Source organism: Chamaea fasciata, unplaced genomic scaffold (genome assembly GCF_029207755.1).
Source record: "Chamaea fasciata isolate MVZ Bird 193981 ecotype frontalis unplaced genomic scaffold, bChaFas1.0.hap1 SCAF_15, whole genome shotgun sequence".
NCBI classification, from domain to species: Eukaryota; Metazoa; Chordata; class Aves; order Passeriformes; family Sylviidae; genus Chamaea; species Chamaea fasciata.
This window is the reverse complement of record NW_027094100.1, coordinates 5,792,304-5,810,367: the sequence shown is the minus strand read 5'-3', so window position 1 is coordinate 5,810,367 and position 18,064 is coordinate 5,792,304. Positions and strand designations below refer to the sequence as shown.

Below are 18,064 nucleotides of genomic sequence, written 5' to 3'. Positions count from 1 at the left end.
TCTGGACCATCCTTTACTTGAATAATCATAAACACAACTTACTAAATATGTAACTTTCAATTTTGCTTAAAGCTATATCAAGGAGCTCACCTCTGTCTCCTAGGGGCTCTAGATTCTTGCATAATTACTAGTGACTTAGTATTTGCAAGAACAAGGATATTGATAATTAAAAGCATACCCGACAGGACTCCAAGGAGTTACTGGCAGAACGCATTCTACTTATGCTTAAAAGAAAAATAGCTTAATGGCATAATTTTTAACCTTGAGCCATTTAGAATGTTTATATAATACTTGTTCACAGACTAATCCAGCAGCAATTATTTGCACTTCCTTCTACCCCAGAGCAATGGGGAAAAGATCAGGGTTTGAACTTTCGCAGGTTTTCAAATGCAGTCAAACTATAGTTGTGGATTATGTATGTCTTCTTGTCATGCTCTTTTTGGAAATAGAGAACTATTTTCCAGGATGATAACACTGAGAAACAAATTCAGACTTTTGAAAGCCATACAAGCATTTTAAAACACTGAAAAACCTCTTTTTTGTTCAGATCAAATCTGAGTAAAGGATGTTGTAGTGAGAACACTGTAGGGGTCCAAATTACTTTAATGTGCAATAATTCAAGTGGAAAAAAACATGTTCTTGACAGTGTTTTCTGAGACATTCAGCACATTAAAAACAACATTTATGAATTAACCATCCACAAGCTGAGCCGGAAGCACTGCAAATTTGACTTGTGGGGACACAGTGTGAGCAGTAACCTGAAAATCCAGGTCAGTTCAACAGTTCAACTACAAAAGGGTTTTTCCCACCATTGTGTTCATGTAAGGCATTTACTTTCTCTAAGCCTGAAGCCACTAGAAAAAACAATGACTGAGAGATGTGATATTACAAAATACCTGAGATTAAACAGGAAGGACCCTGAGATGGCAGTGGCTGGGGAGTGAATGTGCCCAGAATGGTGACAGTGCTGATCATTAAGAGCCAGTTCACAGTGATGATGGGATGAAGATGACCTGTATTCGTGTTCAGAAATCAAATAACAGCAGAGCACACAGTCCTGTACCTCCAAAATTCTGCAGACCAAAGCATTCAAGGAGTTTAATACTCTTCTGGGTCCCCTAGTGTACATGAATGCTTCCACAGCCACTCCCAGGACACAGAGTTACCTTCATAGCCAATGTCAACACTTAAACAGAGGTCACATCTTTAGATGCTAATGCTACTAGAGAAAACTAGGAATCTTGACACAGAGAGAGCCAAAAGTAATTTCGTTAAAGCAATATTGTCTGCTGTTCTTCAGTCACGCTTTATAAAAATCTAAACAAACTGAAGAATCATCTTTATGGAATCTTCAGAGAATAATGCCCAGAACAGGATCTAGCTGCCGTACAAAGTAATTTAATATAAAGTATTTGAGTATTTACTAGCTTACTGGAACACATAATAAACACATACATTTTAAACAACATAGATTAAAAAAAAAAATACAACCATTATTTACTAGTTAGGAGTTCTGTTTCAACATACTGCCACAGCAGCAAGACAGTCAGTTCTTCTGTTAACTCCTGCTGAGAGCCAGAAATCTTATCTCTGTTTACAGTAGATCCAATTTTTGGTACTTGTAATAGTATCTGGGAGGAAAAAAAGTGATAAATAATTATCAATAAAGTGGTATATTTTTACATGTAAGAGACAGGTCAATGATCTGACCAGCTGGTCAGATGTTCACTAGATATATCCAATGCTAGCATTTGTCTGGAAGAATGTGGATCTTGCAGGTCTTATTTGCCAGTGAGAACCATAGTTTTGAGTATATATACATTCCTAATGAAAACCAGCATCATCTGAAAGACTCCTTGAGCAGAGAACAAAACATCCAGCATAAACCCCCCACCACAGTGGGATCTGATTCCCGATACCAGGACCCTCTAGAAAAGGAGTAAGAAAACCAAACTTTTGTTCTGACAACACAACTTGCTGATTTCTGATTCACTTGCCCATCAAGTATAACCTGTGTTCTGTATTACCACAATTTGCCTGGGTACATGACCCAGCATCCCAGTTCTTTGATCTGTACGGAAGCATCGGATGAGTGTCATTAATTAATACATACACACACACTTACAAGCACTTTGCTGCATTTTAGATCCTGCATAGAACTGGTAATAAAGTAGGAAAACTGTGGGATATGGGTTTGTAATTGTTAAAGTTATTAAAGCTTATGTTTAGCAGAAAGCCCTGTAAGAGGGCACAGCTACAGGCTGGATGGTTAGGGGTCAGCTGGGGGGTGAGAGGCAGTTATGAAGAGGAACACATGGACAGCATGTGAGTGGGAGGCTGATTGGGTGCTGCATGTGGACAGCAGGCTGCAGATGAGCAGCCAATGGGTGCCCTTCTTCTGTTAAAATTCTGGTTATGTTCAGTGGAAGTTGAAGGTATAAAAGGGGAATGTTTTCTACAATAAAGTGATTTCCTTCGCATGCATAAGGGAGTTCGTGTCTCTTTGTTCCCCATTGCTACAGAAGACATTTGGACATAAGAGACTGCAAATGGAAATTTTTGTGTATTCAGTATTTTTGAAAGCTGCCACACTTATCTCTGTACTGAATTTAAACAGAATAAATGACACACAACTGTCAGGAAACTTGGAGAAGAACTACTTTAAACTTTGGAAGACATGTGCCATCCAGTGGTACACCAAGAAACTTCATGAGAGATGGGAAAGGGAGGGGCTTTTGCCTCTGCGTTAAGTGATGAGACAGTTTTGTTCACAGTTGTCATTTTGGTTTAACAAAAACCTAGGAAGTGAAGAAAGGAGCTTTCCCTATGTTAAGGGTTTCAGGAGAAAAGAACAGAAACCTTATGAGAAACTGATAATTTTTAAAGGAAAACATTACTGATAACTTGAACTAGTTTAGTGGAGGGGTGGTAGTGAATACCAAATTCAACTCAGACGTACCCTAGAAATAAAGTACAGAATAATCCTAAAGCCTTAATTCTGAAGTAGCCTATGACTGTATTAATTCCTGTGCTAAAGATCCTTGGAGGAGAAAACGTTAGTGGGATTTTAATAAAGTACTATTGCACAAGAACAGTATTGAGCCAGAGAGTTGAAGTTTTCTGCATCTTCCACTCTTTTTAGCCTTGCGATTTTTCTAAATATTCAGACTTTTAAAAAAAGCCCAACAACCTTTAAACACTCAACTAACCAGTTAGCCTCTGCACAGTGAACCAAGTTTATACACTCCTTTACCTTCAGGCACTCCTTTGGGAAGAAAGAACTTCTTCACCTTAACTGGAACTTGCTGGAGCTGGGAAGGCCTCTGGCCTGGTGAGAGTCTAATGATGGAGCAGATTTCTTGTCTGTCACACAGAGGCTGAAAAGATTAATGACATTTCATTCACACAACTATTCCCACTGAAGAAATGTTCTTTTAGCTTTCTTCTAGGGAAATTAGAAATTACAAGCAGATTTCAAGGCATGTCACTAGAAAACATTTAAGACTACTTGTGTACACTCAACATGCTACTGGAAAGGGTGATAAAAAGCATCAAAGCTTTAAAGATTCTCTTTAGCAGTTTTGATACTGTAAGGATTAAATACACAGTACAGTAAAAATTATCATGATAAAACTGGATTTAAGAGGTGCAATAAAATCAGAACCTTTAAAATATCATTTTCTTCTGGACTTTGGGGAACAATTTCTTTTTCTGAGCTCAAAGATGCAGGAACAATTTCTTCTGAATTTACAAATGGACCTGTGGTATTCAGGAACAGGTCTTCCCCAGGTGAGGCTTTACACACCGGCGACAAGCTGAGCTACAGCTCCGTCAAAAAACAAAATATACATGAATAACTGCCCAGTTAAATAACAGAAAGCAATTCAGATTGGCCAATGCTTGTTGGCTCATGCAAACGACATTCTACTGCTTAAATAAAAAATATTTAGGGATTCAGCAAGACCCTGGTGTTCTTGATTTATTAATCTAGCTATTTATTAACCTATTGTCTAACTATGCACTAGCTCAAGTGTGAAGAGACAAGTGGCAGAACTGTACTACCTGTACTGCCAAAAAACTCAAACTAGCATTTAGATATCAATTTTGAATCAAAGGGTTTGTGCAAGAAAGGAAACTAGTGCTGGTTTTACATTACATTTGCAAAAATACAAAACAAATTCCTGGATTGGGCTGTTTGGGTTTTTTTAATTGTCCAGAATTTATTGGTTTGTTGTGCAATTTGCAGTGTAATATATATAGGCAGAAATGGAATGTACCACAAGCAATGATTTCTTTGGTTTTAATAATTCAAAAAAAAAAAAAACCAGATAGACACTCACATCTAGCTCTAGAGGCAGAGCATGACCAGGATTGTTTAGGACTTTATTTTCCTCCATGATTAGCATGGTGGAAGTCATTTGCTGAACAAAAACAGAGAAGAACTCAGTATCAGTTTCAAAGTCTTTGCTGTTTATTATTACTCTTACAGTATTCTCCTGTAAGTACACAATACTTCAGGAACTCCATTAAGAATTACTACTAGTTCTTCAGATTTAAGTACAGAATTCCTGTCACTCAGAGGTTTTTTGGTCTTATGCTCTCCAAAATTAAGACGAAGAATTAGTTTACTGCAGCACTGACATTTCAGATGTGCCACTTCTCCTATTTAACTGTAACTTCAGTCAGGACTCACAACTCCCACTTCCATGCCAGCGTTAATCAGTGGGGCACAATGGGAATACTCACCACCACAGCATCTGTCGGTTTTGTTGGCAGAACTGTTGTGAACCCTTTTGATCTGGCAGATGTGTTTTCTGGAGCATCAAGCTGCCTAAATGATGAGGAACCTTCTTCTAAGGGATTCAAACAGCTTGCTCTTTTCTTTGACCTTTTGGCTTTAGGTGTTTGATTATCATGCTAAATAGTGAAATAATTACATTTTGTGTTACAAAGTGAATCTATAGCCTGGTAAGCACTAAAAAAAAAACAAAGTCCCCCTGTCATAGTCAAGCTTTACATAACCCATTTCAGTACCACTGACACAGCCAGTCTGAGAAAGAGTGAGGTTGGGGACATCCATGATTATTCCTCTATTGAGAGGAAGATGCAAGCTACATCTTCACTCTGCCCTGGCTGCAAACGCTGCTTTACAAGTGTAGCAGGAACTGCTATTCCTCTAGGTGGAGTTTTCCACCCATACAAGGAGCAAATCATTTGTGTTACAGCCTTGTTGATTTATTAAGAATCTTTCACCTTGCTTTCCGGTCCTAACGGTGAAGAACAGCGCATACCACTTTTTAGGTCTGGAGTTCTCTCTCTTGCAGCTGTTATTTTACAGAGTTTTTTTCCTGTGATAGATGTCCAACACATTAATTAACTTTGAGACAAAGACCACAGCTACTCTCCACCCCATGTCTTACAGGATGGTTTTCCAATAGGGATAATACCAAAGCCACCCATGTGAACACAGCACTTCTTTCCAATATAACCCTCATCTCCTTCTCCCCACCATCAGGACTGCTTTACTCCTCTCCCATTCCATAAACAGGCTGCTTATTAATCTTATGTTCACCTGGCTATTTACACCTGGATAAATACTGTGGGACCAGAGACCTGCATCATCACAGCAGTCTTTATCAGTGGCAACTTCTGCTGCCATTACACTCCAAATTAAGCAGGAGGAAATTCCGGTACCTGGGCCACAAACAGAACTGTATCGGTCACAGATCAGAAGTGTAGTTACATCAGGGACTCAATGTATTTATGAAGCTGATATGAAATAAGCTCAAGTAAAGAGCATGACACAAACAGTTGTGTTCCTGGGTAAGGTAATAAAATGTCAATTTTCATTGAGCATCATGGGTGATTAAATTGAAAAATGCAGGGTCTGAAACTTTAGTTGGTTGGTTGTTTTTGTTTTCTTCTCCTAAAACATTAATTAGACCCAAGTCTTATTTGCTGAGATCATTTTTCAATTTACAGTTTCCCTTCTAGACTCAATTGAGTTTAGTCTGTGCTGGAAGACAAATGACACAGTAGAAGCCTGGTTTAGATACTGTGCAATCATTTAAGTTTGGGTAGAATATTCTGCTCTCACAGCTAGAAAAACTGCTTCAGGTCATATTTCACCTGCCAGTGTAGCTGAAATGCTTGATGCTGAAGAAGTGTAATAATAAGCTGATGGTCTCTTTCTAGAAGAGGAAAAAAAGAAAAGAACAACTATACTGAATGAATGTTAACATTTAAAAAAACCAAACTATTATTAAGAAAATCCTTGGAAAATATAGGTTGAGCGAAAAGGGATAAATTCGACCAATATCAATGTTAGTGAGGACACAGGTAGCTGAAACTCCACAGATGTGTTTGCAGGAGCAGAGGCTTATTTGTACTGGCCTTTCTTTCAGGTATCTCTCAGAAGAGTCTGAACACTGAGGTGCATCAAAGAGTCTGCTGTAGCAATTACCTTCTATTGCATCGGTCTGGAAAATCCTCTGGTGCAGGTTCTAAAAAAAACCCAAAACATGAAAGCTAAACTTTAAATGAAGAAGCTGTGCCAGCTTAGAACAGACAATTTCTTAGTGCAAACTGACTTATAAAGCACAATATTAGAAGCAAACACAGACCAGGGAGCTGCTCTCCACTATGCAGAAAGACCTTACATAAAATGATCATTACATATTTCATACAGGTCCCTCACACCAGAGTGAAAATTCTTTATGTTCGTATCCTGAAATATTGTAGGAAAGAATTACCTAATATTGCTGACAGATTTGAGATCTGTGGTATCTTATCTATGGTCACTGCGTTGCTGGAATCCAGGAGAGTAGAGTTTTTGTACTTGCCAAGGTCCACAGAGTAAAAATTGCATCTTTCTGGACATAAAAAATATAAGTGCAGATTTCTTACGCTGTAATTCACTGAGTTATTAAATTTGTCACCAAACTGAAAGCAATCACATTTGCAGGACAGGAACTAAAAAGCAAAATTAAAGCACTGTCTTGGCTCAAACAGCTGCAGAGAAGTTTGGAAAGAATTCAACTGAACACACATTTGTGGGTCATTCCCAATAAACAGCCTGTGTCAACAGTGAGCACTTTAGGTTTAAAGTGGGATTCAAATTACACAAGGACCTGATTCACACCAGATGAGAGGATAGATACACAGATTCCATGTTAAGCAGAAATGTAACCTGGTGAGTCACACCAAGGGAGGCTGCTAGTCTTTCTATTGTAGACAGTCTCCCCACATTTTCTACATCAAATAAAACTGAGACAAAGTCACCCAAAACTCTCACCCAAATCATCATCTCTGAATGTTTCAGGGGATGAATAAGTCTTCAGGCTGTCGCTAGCAGCTGTAAAATCTGCAGCTGAATCTTCATCTAAACACTCTATGAGAAAGGTGGAAACACCTGTGGGAAGAGTAATTTCTGTACCTAGAGAAAGAGACAAGAAAGGTGGCTAAAAAAATCTATCGTCTTGTACAAACCATCAGGATTTCCTTATCGGAGTTTCATTCCTGTGATGAGCTAAATATTGTCATGTCAGAATCTTATAATAAGTCATAATACAGTTAAAGAAGCAAACAAAGGGCATCCTTTGTTTACTTCCATACACTACCAGAAGCCAAGAGACGAGACCTTCTTTGCCCAAGGCTCACAAAACATACCTGAAGAATTTAGCCTCTAGTAGGGTAATTCTTAAATAGGTCACAAGCTTTTAGAAATTCAGGTTTGAGTAAATTGAACAACTCATGTCCACAACTAGTTCCGTCAATGAAAAAACCAAGATCATGTGGTTTCCAACAGGTTGGGCTTGAGACTGTCTCAGTTGCTGTGGGTCTGTGCTGCCTACAACCAATTCACGTGAGCCCAGGCTGCAATCAGAGGCAGAAGTTCAGCCAGTGGTATCAAAATCTTCACTTTCTAGTATCACACAGCCAGAACCAGTACAACACCAGCACAGTACAAGACCGGTACTTTTACAGAAATAAAATTATATCATGAATTTTACATTTAGTTTAATATCGATATAAAATACATTTAATAATATAATGTATTGCCATTATACTCACTTGAAGTCACTTCAGCATTCTTCGAACTACCTCTACTTTCAAAGTTCATTATTATGGATTCCTAAAATTAAAAGACCAATACAAACAACCTGAGAAAACGGAATGTAGACAAAGAAAGGCATTTAAATATCATCCTACATTAGCAGATGCTGAGAAAACTCACTGTCTAGCACTTAAACACTTAAGCATGCTATTCACAGTGTAATTTGTAGCAGGGTTTTTCATGCACATACATTAACAAATCTGCAATCCTACAGCTCTAAAATTCATGATGAATATCCCATCATTTGATCCTGTAGTCTTTGCTGGATTAGACTGCCATTGAAGACATAATGCCATCAACTGAACTTATGCACAACAGAGGTGGAGTAATGAATTTTGTTGTCTTTGGATTTTATTTTTCAGACACCCAGTCCTCACTTTCAGAATCCTACACCATTTCTGTAAATACAAACATCTATGATGTGTAGGCAGCAGATTCTACAAAACTAGGCATTTTGTAGGAAATGTAAATAATTGGCAGCTAACATTTTAAAGAAGAATAATTTTATACCAGTATCACCTGTGCCCTTTGCTGCAGCAGATTTCAGTTCAAACACACCTGGTTCACTATTCTCTTGCCACTGCAGTATTAACTGTCCTGTAACACTTCTGCACCATCATCTCCAATCGCTTTGTTCCAGTTTTAATAACACAAGAAAGCGCATCCGTGACCTGTCAAAGGTCTGTACCTGGCCTAGAAGTGAGCAATTCTCTGGAATCACAATTTACTGAGATCTCTTCTACAACATAATTCCTACAGCCTTGCCTTGTCCAGGATAATTGGTATTGATGTTTTCTCATGCTACCAGTAGCTCCAACAGCTTTTATTCTGGCCAAAGACACAGAAAATGTAATCCAAAATACATGACCAAGTTCAGCCTGAAAAATGTCTGGGCACACACAGACATAACTCATAGGAAATTTTATCTGAATAGAGAAAGAATTTAAGTGTCACATTTCTCTGATTTATCCTCCATCACTAGTAGATAAAAAGCAAGATAGCATTTTCACCTTCAGTGGTACACTGCTTTCTTCTGGTTCCTCTTCTTTTATCTTGAAGTCCGTTGTTTCTCTGGCAGTCACTTGATTGCTGCTATTGAAAACCAAAGCCAAGTTCAAGCACAGAGCTACACTGTTTTAGATAAAAGCAACAACTCCAAAATGTCTTTATGGGGTGTCAATAAATAATCTGACAAACATGAGTGCACTGATAATTCAGACTGCATCATTCCAAGAGCCATCTCACAAGGCAAAACAATATAATTTACTAGCAAGTCTTAACAATGGTGTTTGAATGAGTTCTAGCTGACCTTTGGTTGCATGAAGAGCTCTCTTCAGTATATTCAACTTTTTCTTTAATCTTTGGTAGGTTTTTCCCACTAAACTTTTTCTTCAGGCCTAGAGAATAAATATTCCATTCAGTAATGATAATTTCAACATTAGAATTTAGATTGTTATTTCTACCAAGGAACCTTTAGTTGTTCCCACCTTCTACACTCCTAACACTTTTTGACCCTATTATCACAAACAATGTAAAATCTGAATTTGCTTTCTTCAGCAGTATATCAAGACAAAACAAACAGCAGACTTAAAGAAATACTTCTCCCATTTTAGAAACCTGTTGATTAAAAGGAAAAAAAACCCACCACCTTGGAAGCAACCTTTACCTTGATTCAAAGTAGTTAAGAGTACAAATCAGTTTTAAATGGAGTTTATTAGGAGTATCAAGGATGTCTACGTAAACTGGTCCTCACTGTATATAATCCCAAATGGCATTAATGACACAATTAATCAGTAACCAGCAAATTTCAGAGACGTGTTTTCTTCCCCTAAAACTAATTTTGTAAGTCATTTAGCTTTGTGCTTTACTTTTATTATCCAAGAGCTAGAAACAGCCAAACTTTCTAGAGTTACACTTTTATGACCACAAAGGATCCCCACACTAAAACCTGGGTCTGAGCCACTGCATTTCCCCAGGGCCACACAGAGCCCTTTGGCTGAAGCTTCCTGGGAATTCAGGACAGGATGATATATGGGCAGGACTAATCCTTTTCCTTCTTTTTTTTCAAGTATATGGAAGACCTCTAGGCAGCTGGTTGCAGCCAGTCCTGTGCGAAGGAGCACTAAATACATAAAAGAGCAGGAGCCAGCAGAGCAGGAGCAAGCCAACAACAAATGTTCACTGCACACTCTAAAAGCAAGCCTTTACTTTTAAATTACCAAGATCAGCCCAAGATCAAGAAATCCCACACTGGTCTTCCACATACTCTGTCAGCCTTCACTTGATCCTCATCCTTTCCCTTGAACTGCATTTTTTTCTTAACAGATCTCAAATTCTCAGCTTGGATCTGCTGCACTGCGTTCAATAAGGCAGCTCCTTTTGAGGAACGACTTGAAGCAATACTTAAAGTATTTTCTCAGAGGTAAGCAAGGCTTTTGTCTGGCCATTTTTCAGTACCCCCTTCCAACTCGATTAAATGGAGGGGACGCATTTAGAGAAGGAAAAATCCTTCCTATTGCTAACTAGCAGCCAAAATAGAAGTAACACTCCTGTTTCCAAAAGAGCAGTCTGCTTTTTCCAAGCCGTGAGGGACATGGATAACAACACTTCCCAACCTCACACAGGACCCGCTGCGCTGGGCATATGTGTGAGGAACAAACCTTTGGGGGAACACCGAGGACGCTATTGGTAAAAACCTTGGCCCGATTACCCTGCCCAGCATCTCTACCCACGAGAACACACCGGACAAAGCCCAGCGCAGCGTCCCCGTTCCCCCACCCTTTCCCGCCGCTACCGGCCCAGCTCCCGCACCCCCCGCCCCGGGGGAGGCGCTTACAGGCGGGCTCGGGCCCGCGAGGCTCCGCGCTGCCGAACAGGCGCCGCCGGCACATCTGGGAGGCACCGGCCCGGCTGCCCGGGAGAGCGGCTGTTCCCGGCAGAGGGGAGGCGCGGCGCCCCTTCCGCGGAACCTTCCGCGGAGCCGTCCCGGCGCGGGGGGCGCGGGGCCCACGGTCCGGCTCCATGACGACCCGGGCCCGCAGCCACCGCGGCCCCTGAGGCGGCGGCGCCGCCCCCGCGCCCCCAGCCCGCATGCGCGGCCGGAGGGGGCGGCCGCCGTGAGGGGCGCGCTGTGGGCAGGGTGGGCTGTGAGCAGGGTGGGCTGCGCCTCCAGCCCGCATGCGCGGCCGGAGGGGGCGAGGGGCGCGCTGTGGGCAGGGTGGGCTGTGAGCAGGGTGGGCTGCGCCCCCAGCCCGCATGCGCGGCCGGAGGGGGCGGCCGCCGTGAGGGGCGCGCTGTGGGCAGGGTGGGCTGCGCCCCCAGCCCGCATGCGCGGCCGGAGGGGGCGAGGGGCGCGCTGTGGGCAGGGTGGGCTGTGCCCGCGGCCCGTCCGAGCCGGGCGGGAGCGCTGCCCGGGGAGCCTGTGCCAGCGCCCGCAGGGGAAAAACTCCTGCATGAAAATGGAGTAAATAAATCGTGGGTGTAATAACCCCTCTTACTGGTTCCACCCCGTGTGTCAGCTTCACTTTGTAGAGAGGAGGAATCTCGTTGCTTCGTCACCTGAAAACTTAGAGCGTATAGGATCATAGAATGATTTGGGTTGGAGGGACCCCAAATCCTGTTCCAAGCCTCCTGCTACACCCGGTTGTTCCAAGACTCATCCAAGCTGGCTTTGGGCACTTCCAAGAGTTTCTGGATGTCGAAGTGAAGGGAGATACAAGTGCACACAAAAACCCGAATAGAGCCCGAATGCTTTGAAACTTTATTTGTTTAGACACAGTCTGAAAAAATACTATGCATTCCCAATTGTCAATTTATATTAAACAAGCATATACATTTCGTTATATTATTATTGATTTAAAATTTAAAGGAAAAAAAAAAACGATTACAGAAAGACTGCTGCATCTTCAGAGAACTTTGCAACAATTTGTTTTCATAGGAGATTGCCAAAATCAATCTCATGTCCCAGGATGGTTTTGGTCGTTATTTTATTTTACATTATTTCTTGTTTTTACAATACATTTAGTTTAGGCACACATTCCGAATGACTTCATACCGATGGTGAAGACAAAGTGCTGGAGGAACAACAGATTTTATAAAAGAGCTTTTATTCTGTCAGTCCACGAGAAAATCTTACGAGAAGTTTTGAGAAAGGTGAGAGTTTAGTTCTTTACAAAAGTTTCCATAGATGACTCTTTTGATATACATGCTAATATACCAAAACTGAAAAATTTTTAATAAGTTAGGAATTTTTTTACACAAATGTATATGTTAAATTTTACCCCCCTTCACTTTCAGTTGAAAATACAATAGGCAACACTTACCAAAATGCCTCATTTGTTGGCTGCTTTTACTTTACTAAAATACATAACAAAAAGCTAAAATGAAGGGCTTAAAGAGACTCCAGATGCCCCAGAAAACATTTTTCTTTGGATGAATTCAAGGGATCTAAAACTTTTTCACTTGTGGGCTACAGGCATCCAGATTTCTTCTCTGAAAAGCTTCACGGTTTCACAGGCACAAAGGCGGTATAGAAACCACCAAATGTGCAAAATACTGAGGAACATCAATTCCAAGAAGAAACAATGATTTAAATCTGATTTTTTTTCCCTTGGAGAAAACCAAAGTGAACTAAAGATACAAAAGGTATGCCAATAGAATTGCCTCTAAATAAAATGCTTTTTCAATCTTTTTCTAAGGCATCAAGAGGTCTTTAAGTAACCTATTACCATGCAAAAATAGTATATTCTTTCCCATTTTACATTCATTTGTAGCATTTATTTACATATAGATCAGCAGTTTGTGCTTTTAACACATGTAAAAAAAAAAAAAAAAAGACAAAACAAAAAAACACAACCCAAAACAAAAAACCCCAACTAAGTTAATTTTTTCATTTCAGAGGTTAAGGTCAGATTATTTTGTTACACATGAGAATTTTATATTCATGGCAGAAATGAGACTGGACTTTGCTGTTGCTGATAGATACTGACTAACAGTGAGGGTAGATTGCAAAATGGTACCTTATCAATAAAAACTCATCATCTCTATCTCATCTGATGTGCATCAAGCATTTTAACCTGCAAATGTGCCTTTCAGGACAGAATTATTCCATGTATTTCCTGCCCAAATGGGGTTAAAGACTCTGGTCTCGTTTCTGGTCACACTTTGTGCATTTTGGCAGAACAGATTTTTTTTCTGTCCAATATATCAAGCAAAGAACATACAAAGTGTATAACTAAACAAGAGTCTCTTCCTGAAAAATGTATTTTATTGTGATTTTTTATATTTAAGAGAGTCTTCCAGTGATTCCACAGGGCATAGCACCAGACCCAGAAGAACCTCCCATGTTTAATGTGTCCAAGAATTCAGTACTGCAACTGTAAAACTGTCTGCAAAAAGAGTGGCCACTCTTTAAGATGAATAATAGAAACTAATTTTGTAATTAGTTATCTTGAGGTTAAAAAAAAAACAAAACCCAAACCGAACAAACAAACGAAAAAAGAAAAACCACAAAACAAAATAAAAAATCCCCACCTGGTTATTGGACAGCCCTTGGGATTTTTCCTTGGTGGTCACAAGAAGTGTTTCAGTTTAAGAAAGCTCAATACAAAATAAGTATTCCTGGAATTTGAAGAGAAGCAGGATTGAGCCTAGATCATGCCTTACGCATGTCTCTTTTTCAAGTGTTAATCTCTTACAGCATCATTATGATTTTGGCAAGAGAGTGACCTGCAGAGGAAAATCTGATTATACAAATATAAAAGAGAGCTTTTTGTTTATTTATATAATTTTTCACAAGTACTGAAGGCATTCACACTTACGGTGTGACAAAAACCAACTCAGATTTTGCATCATCCAAGTATGGCCATGTCTGCATTTTTTCTTTCTTATTCTTTTGGTGTTCATGTATTTGGCTCTAGTGCATCTGACATTTTGCATCAAACACCAAAAGAAGAATAGAGATGTATTATTCAGCATTATATATATAAAAAAAACCAGCCATCTAAGCTGTAAATAAACTCATATTGGGATCTTCTATACTTGCACAGAGTTTAATTGTCTCAAAAAGCCTGAAATCATCTTAGGAGAAAAGTAAATTAAATTCAAGTGGCAAAAAAATAAAAAAGAAAAAATAGAAAAAATCAGTGAAAAATAGCTTGTCTCTACTTCCTTGGATGACTAGGGTTTGGGGTTTTTTATTTTTAAACTGTTGCATTAAAATGGACAGGAAATTGTACTGAATTTAATTCTCCATTGCTTTGAAGGTTGTGTATGTAATGACTGTCTTTTGGCTGATACAAAAAGGATATTAAGTAAACTCCACTGAGATAAAAATCCTTTATGACTTGACCTAAAGAGCCAGATTTTATGCACTAATCCCTAAAATATCCATAGATGTGGTGCAATCAAATCCCCCAGGGATGCTATTGCTGCATACATTGGTGAAAAATGATGATCCCATCAGATCTCAGATATTTCTTTACTTTTTTTGGACTGATATGAGTCATTGCACTGAAATCAAATGAGGAATCAGGTGCACAAAGGGATCAAACGCACATTTGATAAATCAAACTGCCACATTGTTTGAGTCATTATGTTACTGATATGGTTTCCTATTTATCATTTTATTCTGAAATCACTGGAATACATCAGTCTTCATATAACACTAACTTATTCATTTGATTTATTTCATTTGGAAGCATGCAACAGAACTTCAGAGAGAAAATAAGATACTGTTCAGATTAAAAATTGAAACTTTTAGCTTCAAAAATCTACAGTGGATTCCACTACAAGAGAGAAAGTAAGTGTGCTTCCACTGTCCTAGCAAAAATCTAGCAGGCACAGCTCCATGCTAGTATGCACTGGTGCGACAAACATCAGCTAGTAAAATACACAGATATTTAGGACCCTGTTTAGCAGAAAGAAGCCATCGACAGTCCAAGTATTCAAGCAACTTGACACGACAGTTTTCTCTTTGCCTTGTACCATGCTTTGTACCAAGAGGGAGCTCTAGAGTCTGTTCCTACTCCTTGTCAGGCTTATACCCTTTCTGATGACCACAGAAATCTAAGGTTTTATCCAGACAACTTGCTGGTTATTCCAGAGAGGCCATTGGAAGTGATGCCAATGGGACTTGATGCTTCCAGACCATAAAGACGTTCCCGTAACAGGCTTTTCTGCCACCACGTCCCCTATTCTGCCACACGGTGACACCCTGCACAGCAACGGCTAACACAGCCTATAGCCCATGCCCATGAGTCGTTGGGGGCAGTATTCCTTCCCCTTGCATGGCCAGACAAAGGCTGCCCTCAACTGCTGCACCTCAGGCTGATCTTTTCCCAAACCCTTTCATTTTGCTAAGCCCCATCCAGAATCACAGCTTATTCCTTGTGCTCCATTTCTTTAGCACTGTTTCTGAAAGGGGGTTAGTCCAGCTGGACTACGCAGTATTAGCAGCATGTGAAATAATAAATTAGGGATTGGGAGCATATGGATTATCGTGAACTCCCACCTAAAGCCACCACAGAGCCAGCAATGCTTTTGCAACCTTTTCAGTTTGAGCAGTTCAGATGTCTGTGCGTGCACTGGACCAAAGGAGCCCTAATGCAGGTTCTGCATACCATGGATAAACTGTGTTTGGATGAAAAGGAGATAGAGGGAATTCTGTGCTATTGCTTCCTACCCTGTTCTTGTAATTTTAAGGTAACATTAATCCATTAGATGCAATATACTAATAGGTCTATTAAGTACAAATAGTGGGAAATTCCTTCCTATTTCTGTTCTGGTTGTTAAGTCATCAATAATTAAATCAAATCAATGCCATTCATGTCCTGAAAAATTTTAAAACTATCACTTACTACATATAAACCAATATCCAGCTTGAAGTTCCAAATCAGAGAAAATAGACTTTTACTTTCACCATCAATCACTGATTATTTGAGGTAGACCACATTATTGAATTATTTATTATTTTAGTTTCTAATATATTAGGTTATATACAATCAAATATCAACAGACATACCTGAAATTTTCCCTATTTTAATTAGAAATGTTTGTAGTTATTTATAAGATACGCTTCCATAATTTACTTGGCCATAAATTGAAATTTCTGCATATTTTGTGGTAATTTAGCATAACTTTTAGTAGTGCCTTACTGTGTACCTAAAGTAAAAAAGAAATTGTATCACACCTGATGGCAAAAAGAAGGGAAAATATGGTTAGTGATGAAATCCTAGAAAAATGAAAGGCTCAAATGTAAGTTTCAGATGCTTATCCATTTCAGCAGTGTCGTTCTGGCTCTGTACTTTTTGAGTATTATTCTAATATTGCTATGAAGTCCATTACTCAGAAGATTCTTCCCATGGTTTCAGATGGAGATGCTTGAATATAGCTCTTCTATTTGTTTTTTGAAGTAATCTCTCAGTTCTGGTCTCTTAGCCTTTAACGTTGGTGTCAACAAACCGTTTTGCACTGAGAACATATCAGAGTGAATATAAATGGCTTTGACCTAAAATAAAAGAGGAATATATTTATAGCAAAGGTTACAGGCATCGCACTGAATAAACATTAACTTTTTTGCTGTGCTTCCCTCCAGTGGTGCCTCAAATCCAGGGCACTCTTCTGCTGAGTCCCCAGGATTTCCGTCCCCTGCACACAGAAGGGAGGTCTCCAAGAGAATGAGCACATAAACTTCTTCTCTGTATGAAAGCAAGGCCAGAGCACAGTGAGGCAGCACACAAGAGACAGTGTGATATCGTCACACTGCAGTTTCACACAGCTGAAAGGCAGTGGGGGAGAGGGCAAGGGCAGGGAGTTGTGCTGGGAAACCTCGACCCCACTGCAAAAGTAAACAGCACTGATTCAGTCTTGCAAAATTATCATGAAGCTTTGCAGGCACAAAGCGTGTACATGAAGATCAGCTTTGGCTAATTAAAGTGATACCAATCTTTTAGCCTGTGCAAATGGCATTTCACAAGGCTGCCCTTGTTTGAGGCAGTGGCTCTGAGCACAGTGGGGAGCCTGGCAGCACAGATGGGAGTGAGCTTTTCCTTCCCGTGCTGGTGTGGGAGAAAGCAGAAAACTGCTGCGTGACTGGTCAGAGTCCACCGATTTAAGACAAAATTCCCCAGCCATCTGCTGCTTTTGTGATTCCTCAGGCCAGACTGCTTTGCAGTTTGTTTGGCTGGGAGTTGCAGCGATATAGGCTGCAAATCCATTTTCTATTCCTTAGATATGTGATTCATTTTTCCCTGCAAACATCATGGTCCAGGTCCTGCCCCCATGCAATTCTTCATAAATCAGTGTTCACACTATTAATGCTCCCCCGTTTGCTACACTAGCTTTCAGGTCCTGGAAACTGATGGTTATAGAAGCCACACTTGTCATTCCCAAGACAGAGATCCAAGCTGCAGACAAGGACATGGATGACAGAGAGTAACCCCATAAACAGAGGATCCCATCCCATGCAAACCTTAGCCACAGTATCTGGCTCAAAGTTTGGTTTTAAGATTACATATTGCAACAGAGATGAAGTTTTGAAGCCCTTTAATTTTGAAAATTGTATCATTTATTTTTTATTCAATTCTATTATTATTTTATTCCATTTTTTAGAAAGATGACAAAGCTTTCCTCACTACTTTATACTTTATTCATTGAAAACTGCTGGTGGAATCGATTACTTGAGGATTTTTCTTGCATACTGTGAAGACCATGGCAGAGGCAAACAAGACTTATTAGCGCAGAAATTTGTGCAATAAAACTATGCTTTGTACTGAATTATTTTTAAATAAATTTCTTTTTGCTATCATTTCATTTGCATAGGTAACTGAGAAATTAGGAATAACAGGGTTATGTTTAACGATGCTTCTGCTCCACTCCAATATGGTGAACTACTTATTAGAATTATCACCCAGAAACAGTCTAAACAAAAGCAAAAAGGCCCTGGCTAAT

General features: G+C 39.7%; 2 protein-coding genes across 7 annotated transcripts in view; both read right to left on the bottom strand.

The window, feature by feature from the left end:
- Positions 1 to 1,378: 1,378 nt before the first annotated feature.
- MEIKIN (meiotic kinetochore factor) lies at positions 1,379 to 11,208 on the bottom strand. 6 transcript variants are annotated; one of them, XM_066197168.1, is made up of 14 exons: positions 10,953 to 11,208; positions 9,426 to 9,513; positions 9,127 to 9,205; positions 8,074 to 8,134; positions 7,295 to 7,435; positions 6,753 to 6,872; positions 6,464 to 6,503; positions 6,130 to 6,191; positions 5,254 to 5,348; positions 4,747 to 4,917; positions 4,341 to 4,421; positions 3,665 to 3,820; positions 3,254 to 3,377; positions 1,379 to 1,631 (listed from the first exon to the last, which is right to left on the bottom strand). In XM_066197168.1, the coding sequence occupies exons 1-14, from the start codon at positions 11,206 to 11,208 to the stop codon at positions 1,585 to 1,587; spliced, it is 1,521 nt and encodes a 506-aa protein (XP_066053265.1). In that variant the 3' UTR covers positions 1,379 to 1,584. The 6 variants fall into 6 exon arrangements, with proteins under 6 accessions (XP_066053265.1, XP_066053266.1, XP_066053267.1 ...); XM_066197169.1 differs by having other exon boundaries at positions 9,127 to 9,208; positions 10,953 to 11,186; XM_066197170.1 differs by having other exon boundaries at positions 7,295 to 7,411; positions 9,127 to 9,208; positions 10,953 to 11,186.
- Positions 11,209 to 11,853: 645 nt separating this feature from the next.
- The window catches only part of ACSL6 (acyl-CoA synthetase long chain family member 6), a 46,526-nt gene continuing 40,315 nt past the window's right edge, over positions 11,854 to 18,064 (bottom strand). Inside the window, exon 21 of the mRNA XM_066197558.1 lies at positions 11,854 to 16,622. Within this exon, the coding sequence (XP_066053655.1) occupies positions 16,482 to 16,622 (141 nt within the window). The 3' untranslated portion in view covers positions 11,854 to 16,481. The remainder of the gene's footprint in view (positions 16,623 to 18,064) is intronic.